General features: G+C 42.9%; 1 protein-coding gene across 2 annotated transcripts in view; it reads left to right on the top strand.

Moving 5' to 3' along the window:
* Positions 1 to 15,712, top strand: part of SEL1L3 (SEL1L family member 3) — a 97,923-nt gene that overhangs the window by 26,299 nt on the left and 55,912 nt on the right. For both annotated transcript variants that reach the window (XM_058546834.1, XM_058546833.1), the window contains exons 5-9: positions 332 to 447; positions 2,997 to 3,055; positions 9,098 to 9,230; positions 10,887 to 11,019; positions 12,527 to 12,667. In XM_058546834.1, the coding sequence (XP_058402817.1) occupies positions 332 to 447; positions 2,997 to 3,055; positions 9,098 to 9,230; positions 10,887 to 11,019; positions 12,527 to 12,667 (582 nt within the window). The remainder of the gene's footprint in view (positions 1 to 331; positions 448 to 2,996; positions 3,056 to 9,097; positions 9,231 to 10,886; positions 11,020 to 12,526; positions 12,668 to 15,712) is intronic.

Raw genomic sequence — 15,712 nt, 5'->3', positions numbered from 1 at the left:
CTTCTATTCTTTGCTAAGTTTTTCTTTTTTATTATGAAGTGATGTTGACCTTCATAAAATGATTTTCCTCCATCTACTGTAATGATCATCTGATGGCTCTCCTTTCTTCTGTTAATAATGTAAATTATATTGATTAATTTGCCGTTATTAAGCCCCTTTTGCATTTCTGAAATAAATCCAACTAGATTAAAGTAAAAAAAAAAAGAAAGAATGAAAGAAGATATGTGATCTAGTCTGGTAGCTTCTTAGAATAATTGTTGAAAAGGTATAGCCACTTCATTTACTCCTAAGTCTTTTTTGTCATTTTCATGAGCTTTAATTTTCCTTTTAGGCCACTTGCATATTCAAATGCATCTTGTCAAAGGAGAAGACCTTGCTGTAAAAACTAAATTCACAGTGCCTTTGAAGGAGTGGTTTAGACTCGATATCTCTTTTAATGGAGGCCAGGTATCTGTATGCACGCTCCACCATGAATCATATCAGCATCAGCACTTAATGTGAAGCATTGCTATAAAGTCAGGGAGCGAGAAAATCTGTAAAAGCAAATTTGCAGTAAATGAAAGCCTCTTTACAACTATACACTTTTTCAATCAAACTTTTATAGATGGAAGTTTAAATCATAAGAATTCTATCCCTTTTAATTAACTTTTAAAGTGCTTCTTGTGACCAAATTGTGAATGAGTAAATAATATAGCCAGCTATATAGCCACAATTATCTGAGCAATTCAGTCCTTTTCCCTCGGGGAGATAGGCTTTGTGGAGATAAATGTTAAAACAGCATTGGCCATGTTTATATAGTGTTATCAGATCTACAACTTTTTTTTTTACAGGAAATTGATTGTTTAGTTCAGCCAAGAAATGGTTTGACTGTTTTTGGCAGTTGAAACAATTGCTGACGTTTGGCTTTAAACAGACAAATAATAATCAACAAACATCAGTGATAATTCTGGTGGGACAGAGGGTCTTTATCTACTTTGTACTATAAAACACTGCGTATAACTGTTCCAAACTCTCATAGCACAGATTTTATGGATTATGGCAAATCTGTTGTTATAATTGAAGACAATTCCATTTCTCGACACACACGATGCCAGGATGCTACTATTTTTCTGGTTACTTTATTTTGTCATCAGCTTTTCTTATTGACTTGTGATTTTCCGGTAACAAAACTAGAGGAGACGTTTTGTTTGTCTTGTGTATTAGATAACACACAGACTTCCTCCGTGGTTAGGTTTATCACATTTCCTTTTTCTGAAGGGAAAAGGAATCAGGTCAGTCCTTGTTGCTTTCCTGAGAAGAGTCTCTGAAATGTTAGCTGGGATTTTTTATATGTTTGTTTGTTTCCTGAAAGGTGTTCGGTGCCGTAGCTGTGGTCTACGTTTTAGCTTCTTGTTTACATGAGGATTATGATGGTATTATAGCTTGGTTACTGCTTTCTCCTAAGGAAAAGGTCAACTCAGAACTGTGTGTCATTTAGACAGGTATCGAATCATCAGAGCAAGTCACAGATCTTATTTTGTGTCTGCTGTACTTCGCTCAGTGAGCTCATAGACTATTTCTGGTAGTAACATTAAGCAGGTGAAGGATGTCATAAGGTGAGCTTAATTGCCAAATGATTCATATTGATTCATAGAAGAGAGACAGCACTTCGTGCTGGGATGCTCAGGTTTCAAAGAGAAGGTTTGAAAGAGAAAGTTCCTATGGATGGGCAGAATTGAGATGGAGGAGAGAGGAGGGGGCATTTTAGCACATCATTGGGGATTAGCAGATAAACCAGTTTGACTGGGGTAGAAATTTGCCGACTGCAGACAATTAATAGAAGAAAAAAAATGTCTTTATTATTAGAACGTGGAGAATCTTGAATATCTTGGAATTGCAAGGCAGCATGGCATCATGGAAGATTTTTTAGCAGAAGAAGAGTAAATCAAAGTAGTCCTTTAATTAAAGAGATGAATTTAATTGCAGAGTTCCTGATGGGGTAAAACGGAAGAAAAGAATTAGGAAGACTAGATGGGATAGAAAGAAAGAAGAAATGTGTGTGTGTATGTGTATATATATGTTTTTTTCTTTTTTAGTAGACTTTTGCCATTTGTCCTTCTTTCTTTCCATCCCATCTGGTCTCTGTAATATACATAAGTTCCAAAACAAGACTTATTGTTTTTCTATACGAAATCCACCTCAGTGTTGGGACTACCAGACTTATTGCTTTGACTAAGTTGACAAGTGACTTAAAATAAATGATCCATTTAGAGAAACAACTGGTTTGAGTCATTTTCTTCTCTGAACCAACGCGTTGTATATGGCTGAATTGGGTTGGTTTTTATGGATGAGCTTGTTTCAGACACAGCGTTGTAGACACATCTTCGAGAATCTAGTTAGGCCAGCACATGTTTCCTAAACACTTGCTCTATGCTAGCACTGGAGGAGTAAAAGGCGCCCTTTAACTCCAGGGGCTTATGTTGTAGTCCAGTACACGAGAAGAGCACGTGTGACAGCTAACGACATTCACCACAAAAACATTGTCGCCGTTGAAATGACAGTGACGATTCTCAGTGCTTAGAGAAAGAGGGTGGGAAACAGCAGTGCGTGAAGAACATTCAGCTTCAATCTTGTTTTTCCCCTAAGGCTCTCATGCAATCAGAGTAAAATTTCAGAAATTCCTTTTAGTATCTTCCACAGTTCCTAGTCTTTCTATGCAACGGGCTTTTAAGCACAAATACACCAAATGAACCTTTGGCTTGTCATTTGGAAGTATCTGAAACCCACTGGGGGAAGCTGCATTATAGATGTTTTTACCACATCAAGTCATTTGGAGAAATTAAATTTCTTAAGTTTTAAAATATACACAGGGCTAGTAAACTGTTAATGTTATTTTTGCAGAAACTGATCAGGTGAAAAACTCTGCAGCACATTTTATGAGTAATTTATACCCAGGACTGAATTTATGATGTGGGCCTTGAGGCATAACTGATCCTTGTGTATCTCTCCCAACATAGATAGTAGTGACCACCAGCATCGGACAGGATTTGAAAAGCTACCATAATCAGACCATTAGGTAAGTGTAATCTTTCTTTTGATTCAAAATTTTGCTGGATGAGGGTCAGGGAATCTTCACCCTTTAGCCCTCAACCCTAACATTATTCCCAAACCTCCTTAGTCAGCTGTTCCAAACACGGCCTGTGGCTAGCCTGCCCTGTGCTAGTCTTTGTACTTTTTTTTTTTTTTTTACTGTTCATAGACTCCCCCTGTTTCCCCCACAACCAGTTTTCTAAGCAAGAGAAACTAATTCTCTCTCCAGATCTCATTGTAAATTCTTCCTTTCATGGCATTTTATATAATTTATTTTCTTTGAAAATTATCTTCCACGAAGTACTCTGAAAAATAAATCAAAGTATTAATGTTGCTTATTGAGAATGATTGGTAACTTTGTCCTAGAATAAAACATAAAGGTAGACAGTATTCCTATTTATGTTTATAATCTAAGTTTGAAATGTATACAAGTATTGATATTGGTGTAACTTTTCATCTTTATATAACCATTCCTTATAAGAGTTACAGAAACTGAGAGTTGGGTCCCTTGCCTTATATTTCATAATTTTTTAATTTGCTTCCACATTCCTGTGTAATAGTGGGTTTTATGGTGGCAGAACCATGGGGCAACCTTCTTTAGGAACTCAGAATACCTCATCAGAGCTCAGTAATATATATATAATCAAAAACTTAGGAAGAAGTCTAAAGAACAGAAATAAAAATTACCAGACTTGTATGTGTTATTTAAAAAACTGTGTGAGGACTGTTGGGGACTTTGGCTGGGGTTCAGTCCTCCATCCTTCAGTCATTTCACTACACCAAGCAGAAAGCTGCCACTCCAAACAGGCTCCATTCACTCAGAGTCCCCACACAATCCAAATTTTCTTGAAAACCAATTATTAAAGAAAGGAAAGCAAAGAGGGAAGGGGAAGGAGACAGGGGGGTAAAGGGGCATACAACTCTACTTTTTTTCCTTTTTGTGGCCATTCCTGTTTTACATTTAAGTCTAACTGATTTCTTTTGTGCTCTGGGTACGTAGAACAATGCTTATTTTCATGGCTGGATTAAAGGATTAGAGTTATATAGATGGCTAAAGAAGTGTTATTCCTTAGCCTGTGAAGACAAAGTCCAGGGTGACTGGATAGGTATATTGCGGCCCAGAGGCTGAGGCCGAAGAACAGAGCAGAAAGTGCACCGGCTGGCTTTAGAGCAGTCAGAAGGAATTCGACAGCTATGAGTTTTGTTACGAAACAGGCGGCCGGCCATGTGATCTTCTCCAAAGAGCTCAAGAATAGGAAAGGCCTGAGAGTTCTCTCTGGAGAAACAGATGATGTGTGGCTCCTTTGGAAATCTCTTTTCTGTGAAGAAGGCCCCGCAATTAAGGCTTTGCGTTTCAGGATGTGAAATGTAAAATAATACCTTCCCCTTTCTCCCCTGACACCCACCTCCAACCCCAGGACATTATTGACAACTGGTTGAATTTCATAGGCTCTTTTTCATTTTCTATATAAGGGCTTCCTTTCCTCCTAAATCCAAGGCATCTGGATGCTGACAGGAGTGAACTGTAGATGAGAAATCATGGTCTGATCCGGGGCTGGGACCAGGATGGGGCGGGAGAGGCATATGCCTTCCGCATAAAGTTTAAGGACGTACCGAATAAACTCAGTAATTATATTAGTTTCCTAGCACTGCCAAACAGAGTACCACAAACTGAGTGGCTGAAACAACAAAATTTATTGCCTCATAGTTCTAGAGGCTAGAGGCTGAGAGCAAGGTGTCATCAGGGCCATGTTCCCTCTGAAGGCTCCACGGAAGGATCTGTTCTAGGCCTCTCCCCAGCTTCTGAGAGTCCTCTGGCTTGTGGCAGCGTAACTCCAACCTTCACATGGTGTTCTCCCCGTGTGAGTGTCTGTCTTTGTCCAAATTTCCCCTGATTATAAGGATACCAGTCATGTTGGATTAAGGGCCCCCCCATTCCAGTATGGCCTCGTCTTAACTAATTACATCTGCAATGACTCTGCTTCCGAATAAGATCACATTATGAGGTACTGGGGGTTCAGACTTCAACATATGGGACACAATTCAACTCGTAACAGTAATCATCGTAAATTACATTTAGATAAAAGATTTTTAAAAATCGAAATTAATGTAAAGAATCTGTGATGAACAAAATATCAAAATGTTAAGAAAAGACAAAATCGGTGTAGTCATATAAGATTCCAAAGATCAGGCCTGATTTTCAGGGACAGACCAGTTCAGCATCCCAGTGAAAGCACTGACATGATTCCTCACCTGGTAACACAGGCAGTCCCCAGACCCGAGAGTGTCCCTCACCACCACCTCAGCTGCACTTCTCGTCCTCCTGGAACCTTCCCCATCAATAGAACAACTGAAGAGTTAACTCTAGGCCCGCCAGAGATTCCTGTGGTTAGATATTTGGAATGCCACTTTCAGAGTGGGCCAAGCCAGGGAACTAAACATCGAATATTTCAGATGGTTATCGGTGTTCCAAGGAAAGCCTCTTAACCTTCCTTTTTATTTGTCCTTGTAATGTAAACATAATGACAGCTGTTATCAAACAAAAGTGAGGTGGGAAGATCAGTCATTAAGTACTCAGAAACACAGTGCTACACACAAATGAAAGGCTGTTAGTACCACTCAGTGACAGGTCACAACTGCAGACCTGTGTCGTGTTGGATTCATTCATTCATTCATTCACCCATCCAGTGTATATTCACTCACCCAAGACATCTGCCACGTGCCAGACAGAGTGCCAGACTCTGGGAATAAAATGATGAACAAAAAGAATACAGTCGGTCCCTGCCTTCGTGGAGCTAGAAAATCTAGTGGGGGAAACAGATCTTAAACAAAGAAATTCACAAATAAGTTTAAAATTGCAAATGGTGGTGAATGCTGGGAAGGAAATGAATAAAGTGGCTTGAGAGGATAACGGGGGTCAGAATTTAGAGCAGGTCCTGGGGAAGTGACGTCGAAGATGAGAATTACTCTGAGAGGTGAAGGTGGCAGCTAATTTGAGTCTCTAAGTTCCCCTACTAAAGACCCATGGAGCTGGAGCTGTTTCCCTTTCTGAGTGAGGCCTGCTTAAGAACGCCGGCAATTCTTCCTAGCTGCCGGGGCTCTGCGGTAATAAACCAGGGCACTCTCCTATGTCCAGATGAGAGTAAAGATAGTTTGTCAGTGTATCTGAGGTTTTCGAAAGTGACTGGCCTGGGCTTTGGAAGAGTCTAGTTCAGCTTCTGTGTCAGCGAAATTGATGACCATCAAACAATGCACAGTTCAAGGAATCTCTTGCAATCTTTGTGCAGCCACTGAGGATTTTAGAAAAGAAAAATGTGGAGGCACCCATGTGGATGGAGACCAAGCTGGAGAGAGCTCCTATTTGGTTGTATTATAATAATGATTAAAAACCAAAAAATTGCAATCCAGTACCATAGGGACCAAGTACTTTATTGATTAGTTGAAAAATTCAATTAAAGCAATGATCCATAAAAAAAGATACTTACCGTAAACATTTTATTTTAATTAAAAAAATAGAAATGTACATTCATTTGCCCGTCTTTCCAGATAGGGCCTTTCCTTTGCTTCCGAATCTACTGATTGGAGTTCCCTGTGGTCTTTCTTGAATAAACGGCACCCAGTTTCTTCCAAATGAAAAGAAAACAAAGACATTGGTGACACTATCAGAATCCTTCTAGATTTCTTCAATTTCTTTTTCCAACCCTTTACAGTTGTCCTAATTCCACAACAGATTTTTTAGTAACCGTTCTTTACTGAGTTTACCCAAAATATTCAACTTAATTTTTATAGAAGGAACGACTCCTTCTTCCCCATTCTTATTTTATTGGATAACATAATATCTAATTAAATTGTATGATTACAATGACCGTACAATTGGTACTAACAGGTTTGGGAACAAACACGTCTTACTCTTACTAAGCATGCAACTCAAGAGATGGCAGCAGAAGTCCTACAGTGGGTTAAGTTAATAATAGTAACCATAGTTAACACTTATGATGCTTACTGTGTGCCAGGCACTGTTCTAAATGCTGTGTTTAAATATTAGTTCATTTAATCCTCGCAACAACCCTGTAGGTCGGTACTATTATTATCTCCATTTAGAAAGTGAGGAGACTAGGTCTCCAGCGAGTAGCCTCCAGCCGGCAAGCATCCAGTGTCTGTAGGGATTGGCCATCAGGTGAGCTGATGGGTTGGTTAAGCAGAGTTCTGTTAAGAGAGCTTCTACTGCAGAAGCACTGCTTCATGCCCACCAAATGTCAGGTATTATCTCATGAGGGTGGTTGAAATGTTCAGGTCTTTCTAAGGTCTTGAAAAACAGAATCAATTCACAGCTCTTGGAGATAATAGCTTTGTGGTCCAACCTGAAGAAAAGAGAAAAAAAGGGCCCTCTTCTCATGGCCCTTCAAGCATGATATTCTGAAAAGAATCATATCTGGAGATGAAGCACCTCTTGTCCATTTTGGTTTCTTTCGTGTAAGCTGATTTCTAAGTGTTCGTGCTTGCTGCCGTCAGTTGATGTTGTCAGAGAGCGTTCATTTCTCCATCTTTTGTCTTCCTCTCCAGCCAGGTGCACCTGCTAGGGTCGGGTTCCTTGCTGACAGCCAGTCCATCTCCTCTCCTGGGATAACCCCAGCTTGCCTGGCTTTCTGATCCAGCCGCCAGTAGCTTGCTCTGTGCCCGTTGGCGTCACCGTGGCCTATCGCTCTCGTGGCTCGCTGGGCTCCTGGAAGCTTGCCTGACATTTTGTTCTTTTTCCTTCTGCTGCCATCTGCCCTCTGCGCTCCCTGGCTCTTTCCTCTTTGTCTGCTTCTCACTCAATGCCTGTCTTGACCCCCCTTGCTGTTCACATATGCTCTGATCACACCGTGTCCACCCACTCCTATTTTAATTTTTAAATAGGTAATAAATGCACATGGTTTAAAACATCAAAACTATATGAAAAGATATACAGTTAGATGTCTTGCTTCCAGCTCTGCCTCCATCCACTCCACCCCCTAACCCCCACGCCATGGGGAAATACCTTTATTAGTTTCTCGTATATACTTCTTGTATATACTTTTTTAATGCAATTTACCGAAAAAAAAAAAATCTGTTCTCTTCTTTCTGGGATAAAAAGTATACTCTTTGTTCTGCACTTTTATTTTTTTTTTTTCACTTAACAATGTATTTTGGAGATCTCTCCAGGTCAGTACACAGAGCCCTTTTTTCCCTTTTTAAAGCTGTACAGTGAAAAAGCTGACATCCAGGCCCGTTGGATGGGTGTGGGCTGGTCCTCATTGACAGACACCTGGGGTTTCCCGTCTTTGGTGAATGTCAACAGTGCTGCGAGGAACAACTTTGTGCATTTTATTCATGCCAACCCATGTTTTTCCTCCACTTTCCTTCCTGAGCCTTCAAGTCTTTCAGGACAAAGTGGCCTTCCAGCGCATCACCTGTGCTGACCTCTGCTCTTTGGCCAAGCTGTTTGACCTTGCAGTGGTCTCCTCCTCCTAACTCTGAATTTTACCTTAGTTCTTATCTAATAAGATACGTTATTAGTTTTCCTCCACAGCCACCTTCTGTCCATTCATCAACAGCCAGCACGTTTTGAGTATTTATGGCGAGCCAGGCACTCTGCTAGACGCTGTGTGTCCTTAGATTTCACTTAATCCTTTTAACAATCCAAGTGAGGAACTAATTTACTAAGGAGAAAACTCAGTCTCAGAGAGGTTAAGTGCGGAAATCTGGGTGGATTTTTTTTCTCTTGGGAGGAAGGTTGTCCCTGAGCTAACATCTGTGCCAATCTTCCTCCTTTGTGTGTGTGGGACGCCACCACAGCATGGCTTGATGAGTGGTATGTAGGTCCACGCCCGAGATCTGCACCTGTGAACCCTGGGCTGCCGAAGCGGAACCTGCGAACTTAACCACTACACCACCAGGCGGCCCCTTAAATTTGGGGTCTTAAGTCAGGGGAGGGTTAATGAAAGAGTCTCTTTTTAAAAAATCTGGTTCAAACTCAGAGCTCCCTTAATCCTTTGTTCTTCTCTAGCTTCCGGGAGGATTTCTATTATAATGACACCTCTGGGTACTTCATTATTGGAGGGAGCAGGTACGTGGCTGGCATTGAAGGGTTTTTTGGACCCCTGAAGTACTATCGCCTCCGCACTCTGCCCCCTGCACAGGTGAGCCCAGGGGATCCAGGAGACGTTTTTGGGTGCTCGTGGGGGATGGACGTGTGGTGCAGGGGCATGGAACCCAGTGTAAACAAAAGATTTCTCCAAGCCGGACCTCACATGGGCTCTGTCATCAAACATAATTAATATTGAGGCTTTTCCCCCAGCAAATGCGATAATAGATTTCTGTTAACGTTTGGTTCATTTAGTACTCATAAAATGGAACCCATTTACTTCCTCTGTTTTAATAACCACTAGCTTAATTATAGAGTAGATTTTTATCAGGCTGTTGCCTATCCAGTGATTGAACTAATGAAAGGAGAGAATCTTAGTTATTTGGTAAAGCTTCTTTTATATGCTATTATTTAGGATATCAGAAGAGAAGATGCTCTAGAAAATAAGAATCTTGGTTCCATTTGCTGCTCTCCTCAGAAGCACAGGCCTTCCACTCACACTGGGGGAGTGGGCTGCGGCTGCAGGGATCGCAGAGGGCTTTGTGTTCAGAACTGAGCCTACTGCACCGTGTTCTCGCTTCCAAAACCCACCCACAAATGAAACTGTCCACTCTCCATGCCAGCTCCAGCAGGGTGGTGTGGGGGGAGGGAGTCTCCCCACGAGGGGGCCTTCGCAGCAGTCATCTGGTAAGGAGATCACCAGATACTCGAATGAGGAACATTCTCTCATTCCTGTGACCCTGTGGGGTTTGTTCTGGGCAAAGCAGATTAGACAAAGTCAATTAGGAAAAGCAGGGAGCCCTACTACCCATGGGTGCACCTTAGAGCCCCTATTGAGAGACCTCCAAGAAGAGGAAAGGAATGAAATTCATTTATTCGTTTATGCAGCAAATACTTATTATTTGCCAAGATGAATTAAGGTGGTAGCTTAACAAACTTTTTTTGAAGTTGGTCCACAATAAGAAATTTATTTAATCGTGAACAGTACATACATATGCATATATATACACATATACATATACAAACCTATATACGTACACACACATATGTATGTACATATATAACACAAAGCTGAAACCAAAATTTTACTAAGAATACATATCCTTGCTATGTTCAATGCACTCTGATGTTTTGTGTTCTGCTTTATAAAAAAAAAAAAAAAGAATCACTGCTGGATACAACCCACTGAAATAATTTCATGACCCTCCAATGGGTCACAACCTGCATATCGGCACACAATTGAGGGCGGGATGGGCTGAAGCAGTGACCTGGGATCTGGCTCTTGGAGGTTGAGTAGGAGCCTGCCAAGCAGAGGAAGAAGGGAGGAGGCCCCCAGGCAGCAGGCGGAGCACGGGTAGACTTGGCGTCCCTTGGGAACTGGAGGGGAGATGACTGTGATATTCTGGGGACAGGATGCAGTGAGGGGAAGGAGGGGGGTGGAGGCCTGGTCTCTGGAAAATCTTGACATTTAAGAAGCTCTGCAGAGGAAAAGATGCCACGGAAAGAGCTGGAGGGAAGTGGCCAGAGCCAGCCTGTCCTTGAATTACTAGTAACACCGTTCCTTTTCGAATCCAGAGCAGATGATCTGTGTACAAACAGGCCACCTGGTTATGTCAATGGAAGAAGGAAATCGACCCGAACACAGCCCCACAGGGATTGATGGGTGTTTGATGACAATTGTTGTTCATTCGACTTTCTTGCCTTCATGTAGATTTTTAATCCTCTCCTTGAGAAGCAACTTGCTGAACAAATCAAGTTATATTATGAAAGATGTGCGGAAGTTCAAGAAATAGTGTCTGTGTATGCATCCACTGTACAGCAAGGGGGCGGGAGGCAAGAAGCATGTAAGTATGGAGCTTCAGGAGAGCAATTTTTAGCTCGGTGCATTTGTCTCAAAATGCATTTGGCTTCTTTCTAATGGGGTTAAAATAGAACATATATGACTTGACCGATGGGGACAATTGTGACTTTGAGCCCTCCACAGATGGATCCAAGTGAAAGTGTGCACTCCACCTGGAGTCCAACAAGAAGCCAAACCTGCCTCGTGGCTTTGACCACACATAATTTAGTTTAAGATACAAATGAGAGTGTTTTGAGTCTCGCATTGCATTATTCCCATTCATAATGGATCTGAGGCCAGTCTAAGAAAATAAAAATGAACTGGAAAATAAATTGATCATTAGAAATGTTTCCCCATCGATACTCTTTTGTATTGGACCATTAATATCTGAATACTAGCTTTCAGAAATGTTGAACAATGACTTTGTTTGGGGCTCGTTTTTATTTTTTAAATCCTTGAAATTGACTCATTCTAGAAGATGTTGGTAATTTTTAGCAGAGGGAATGAAATTCAGATAGACTGCTTTCATCCTGCTCACATTTGCACGCACATCCTTTCACTCATATGGAATGTTTATTGGTTATGAAACTTGGTCTTGTCTTATCTTCCAATGTTCCAGCTTGGATCTAGCACTTAATTTCTCTGTGCTATAGATATTCTTGCTTGATATAGTGGCACTAGAGTTAGTCACATATGTTCCTTCTGGAAGAGAAACTCCTGTGAGGCCTTTGCCATCAGCAAAAGTAAATAGAGTATTTCGGTCCTGCCCACGTATCTTGCTGTCTCCAGAGCTGAACTGCCCATTCCAGGCCGTGGAGGATGGGTGCATCTCGAACATACCCCAGTCCAATAGGGTTCACATAAAACAGTCCCAGGCAGTGGTTAGAGATGGTGACAAGTAAGTGTGGAAAGGCAGAACTTGTGCAATTCAATTTAAGAATAGGCTCTATTGGTCCCCAGCTGCTGCTCTCACCGCTGAATCATCCAGAAAATACTATGTGTCAGAAGAGAGGGAAGATATATGGGAATAGTAATATGCTAAACAGGAAAGAAACTGATTTTGATAACTGATGTAATTTCAAGAGAGATACACAGAGTTAGAAGGCGAGCCTTGCATGCTGATCTGTTGGTGGCACTGGGAAGATTTTCTGAATATCTTCTACTGCCTTCCTACTGGGGTCCTGAGGCTTTGCTCCTCAACTCACAGTGCCAACAAAATGGCCTAGATATTGGCCTCCTGGGGCCAAGTCCAAGGCCAGCTGCTCATTGTGTAGAATGATTCAACAGCCATCAGCAACTTTGGCACATTTCCCTTGGACTTGGCTTTGAATTTGTGACCTCGAGGCAAAGGCATCGTAGCTGATTTCACATCCATAATCCACTCAAACCAACATCCAGTAACGTTAATTCTCACCTCTTCTTTCCAGTTCCTCCTAGGGAGCAGGGATTTAAAGAGGTGACACTTTCCCTCTCCTAAGGGGAGTGGCATCTTGTGCTTCCCTTTCCTTCAGGTGACCTCCAGAACTCCTACCTGGACCTGAAGCGCAAGTACGGGAGCCCCTCGACGTGCAGAGCCTTCCCCTGGGAGAGGAAGCTGAAAGACAATCACCCCAGCTTGTTCCAGGCCTTGCTGGAGATGGATTTGTTGACCGGTAATTGCGTCTTTGCTTCACCTTCAGGTGCTAGTTAGGAAGGCTCCTGTTTTTCCTCTGTTTCCCTTGCCTTCTTTGGTGATTTATGCCTCCAAGTTATTTTTAACCCTACTCTTCCAGCTTAATTTCAGGTTTAAATTCTACCCTTATAAGTCCACAACTTTCAATATATCTGTGTGCATTTCCAATGCTAAATACAAAAACTTCAATTTAGGAATCGCTCGAGCAATTCTTTATTTAAAGCCAACACCACAAATGAACAGCCTACAGCCAGAGCTGGCCCCCAAATGCAGTTGGTACCAATATCAAAAAACTTGTGTAAAAATGCACATTTCTAGCTTTTCTCGAAAAATGCAAAGATGTGGCAGTGCTGGGCCTCCATCCGGCATGGCAGCGATCCCGGAGGTGAGTGGTTGACACAGGCACGCTCTGTCCACCCACAGCCTCTCCTCTCTATTTCAGCACCTCCTGCCTCCTTCATTCATGGACCTCAGCTGCCTGCGCCCTTGGGCACTTGAACTTGAGACCCCTGATTTGAAGTCCACTTTAAGCAGCATCTCAGGAGTCTGTGTCTACTCCCCAAGCGTGGCCAGCTTCCCATCGAGACTTGGGTGTGCTTGTTAATTAAGTATACACATAGGGCCACGGGGAATCTTGAAACCATGTCTGTGAGGAGGAGGAGAAAAGCTGGAGATGTTCAGCTTGGGGAGGGGGATTCTAAGGGGGGCGATGATAACTCTCTTAGTGGTTAGAGGCAACCTGTGGTATTCCTGGGCACACAAGGAATTGAGTTAAGGCATTGCAGAAACTGACTTCTGCTTCATGTAAGAACTTCCTAAGAAGGGCAGTGTGCAAAGGGGTAGATTTCCTTTTCAGATAGTGACCCCCTCCCCCGTACTGAAAGAATTCAAACCACATAGGACATTTCATCTTTCCTTCGTTTCATACTTGCTGAGTGACTGCTCAGTTACTTGGCTAGACTTCAGAGATAAGTAAAATAGCACAAGGTCCCTGCCCTTGAGAGACAGACTTGAAAGCAAAGAAAAATGGTAATGCATTTTAATAAAGGCTGTGGAAGGAAATGGTAAAAGAAGGGAGTAGTCAGTTCTGCCTGAAGGGCTGGGGTGTTCAGAGAAGGCTTCCTGGAGAAGGGGACCCTAGGACTGATTCTTGAGAGGTCACTAGGTGTTTGCCAGATAAACAAGGTGGAGGTGGGCATTGCAGGCAGAGTAGAGGCAGAGAGGTGGGAACAGCACAGTGTTTTCATGACATGCGAGGGGTTTGAGAGGAAGGAGATGGGCTGGAAAGGGATGATTCCGACTAGAGCTCAGACACCATCCTGGAGAGTTTTGGCTTTACCTTGTAGGTAACGGGGACCTGTTGAAGGTTTCTGCAGGAGGGAGGGGTGTGATCAGATGTATTCTGGCAGCAGGGGGAGGCTGGGGAAGGTGAACTAGACGGGTGTGGAGCTGGAAGCAGGGAGTCCATTTTGTGATCCAGGAGGAGAGGATGCCGGCCTGAATGGAACAGACTGATGGAGATGGAACCGAAGAATGTGAAGAGGTTGGCTCTGAAGGGCTCTGTGGCTGCCTGGATTCAGACAAGGGAGGCCATGTGGAGTCATGTGACAGCAGAGCCTCTGGACCCAGGTGGCCTGGGTCCGATTTTAACTTAGCACTTACTAGCTGTGTGAGTTGGGCAAGTTACTTCATTTCTCTGAGCCTCAGTTTCCTCGTCTGCAAAATGGGGATGATAATGGTACCTCTCTCCTAGTGTCAGGTTCAATGAATAGATATATGTAAAATACTTAGTATCAGTACATTGTAGGCTCTTTGTAAGTAGTGTTTCTCAACCTCGGCACTTTCGATGTTTCGGCCTGGAGAATTCTTTGTTGGGAGGGGTCTGTCCTGTGCATTGTAGGATGTTTAGCTCTACTTTTGGCTAAACACTACCCACTAAAGACCAGTAGCACTCTCTCCCCTCCCACGACTCCCCTCTTGAGTTGTGACAATTAAAAATGTCCTCAGACATTGCCAGATGTCCCCAAGGAGGCTGGATCGCCCCTGGTTGAGAACCACTGCTATAAAAGTGTTATGGCTATTAATATCGGGCAGGGACAAATCCCAGGTTGTCATTGGTCGTCTGGGAGGTGGTGGAGCCGCTGCCCCCAAGACAGGCGAACAGGAGAGGGCGATGCATGTTGGATTGTGTAGGCTAAATGGGCTAAGACCATATCCATATCAAAATTCATTTTATGAGATTTCTGATCATATTTAAATGTAGTTTTGCTGACTGGGAATTGGAGTGAATCATTTTCACAAGACATTCTTTTTTAAGTAAATACTCTCAATGAGGATGTTTTCATGTTATTTTTACAGCTCAGAAGGTTTGTTTATAAGAATTTAGAATTGTTTTATTCTCCGTGGAGGCCTGGAAATGGAATTTAATGAAAAACCCAAATCATGAGCTCCTGAACCGTAAGACTTCCTGTTTTAAGGAGCTGTTATGTTGCAGCACACATGTTCTGCTGAACTCTGTTAGGCTTTCTGGGGACCCCATCCTTGGTGCGAGAGGGGACCCAAAGCTAGGTTTGCCGCTTTAGGGCCCACTGCTGGTGCCGAACCAGCCAGTTGGATCCTTCTGTGCTAGGTCTGCTTAGAACAATGCCACGGAGCAAACCCCAAGGGGCCATACCTGCGCCATGGCCTCTGCCTCCTTTGGGCACACAGCCACCTGCTTGCCTCCTCTCTCTGCCATTTCCTGGGGCCTAGGAGCAGGTGTGAGGAAGAGCAGGAAGGGTAGGCGAATCTCCAGAACCCACCTCAAGCCCCCGTTCTGCCTTCAGCCCCTATTTTTTCTAGGTTACATTGCTCCGTCCATAAGGACTGGGGAGCCTTCTGCAGAGGTAGGGCATACACTTCTCATTAAAATTCATCTCTCTCCCTGGCACACAGCCCTGGCTTGGGGCCATCGTAGTGTCCTCCCTCGAACCCTGGAGAGAGATTGGTGTTACACGTTGTGTAACGTGTTTCTAACAAGAAACGT

This window comes from Diceros bicornis, chromosome 8 (genome assembly GCF_020826845.1).
Source record: "Diceros bicornis minor isolate mBicDic1 chromosome 8, mDicBic1.mat.cur, whole genome shotgun sequence".
Lineage (NCBI taxonomy): Eukaryota > Metazoa > Chordata > Mammalia > Perissodactyla > Rhinocerotidae > Diceros > Diceros bicornis.
Note: the sequence above shows the minus strand (reverse complement) of the source record. Positions and strands in the feature narration are given on the sequence as shown.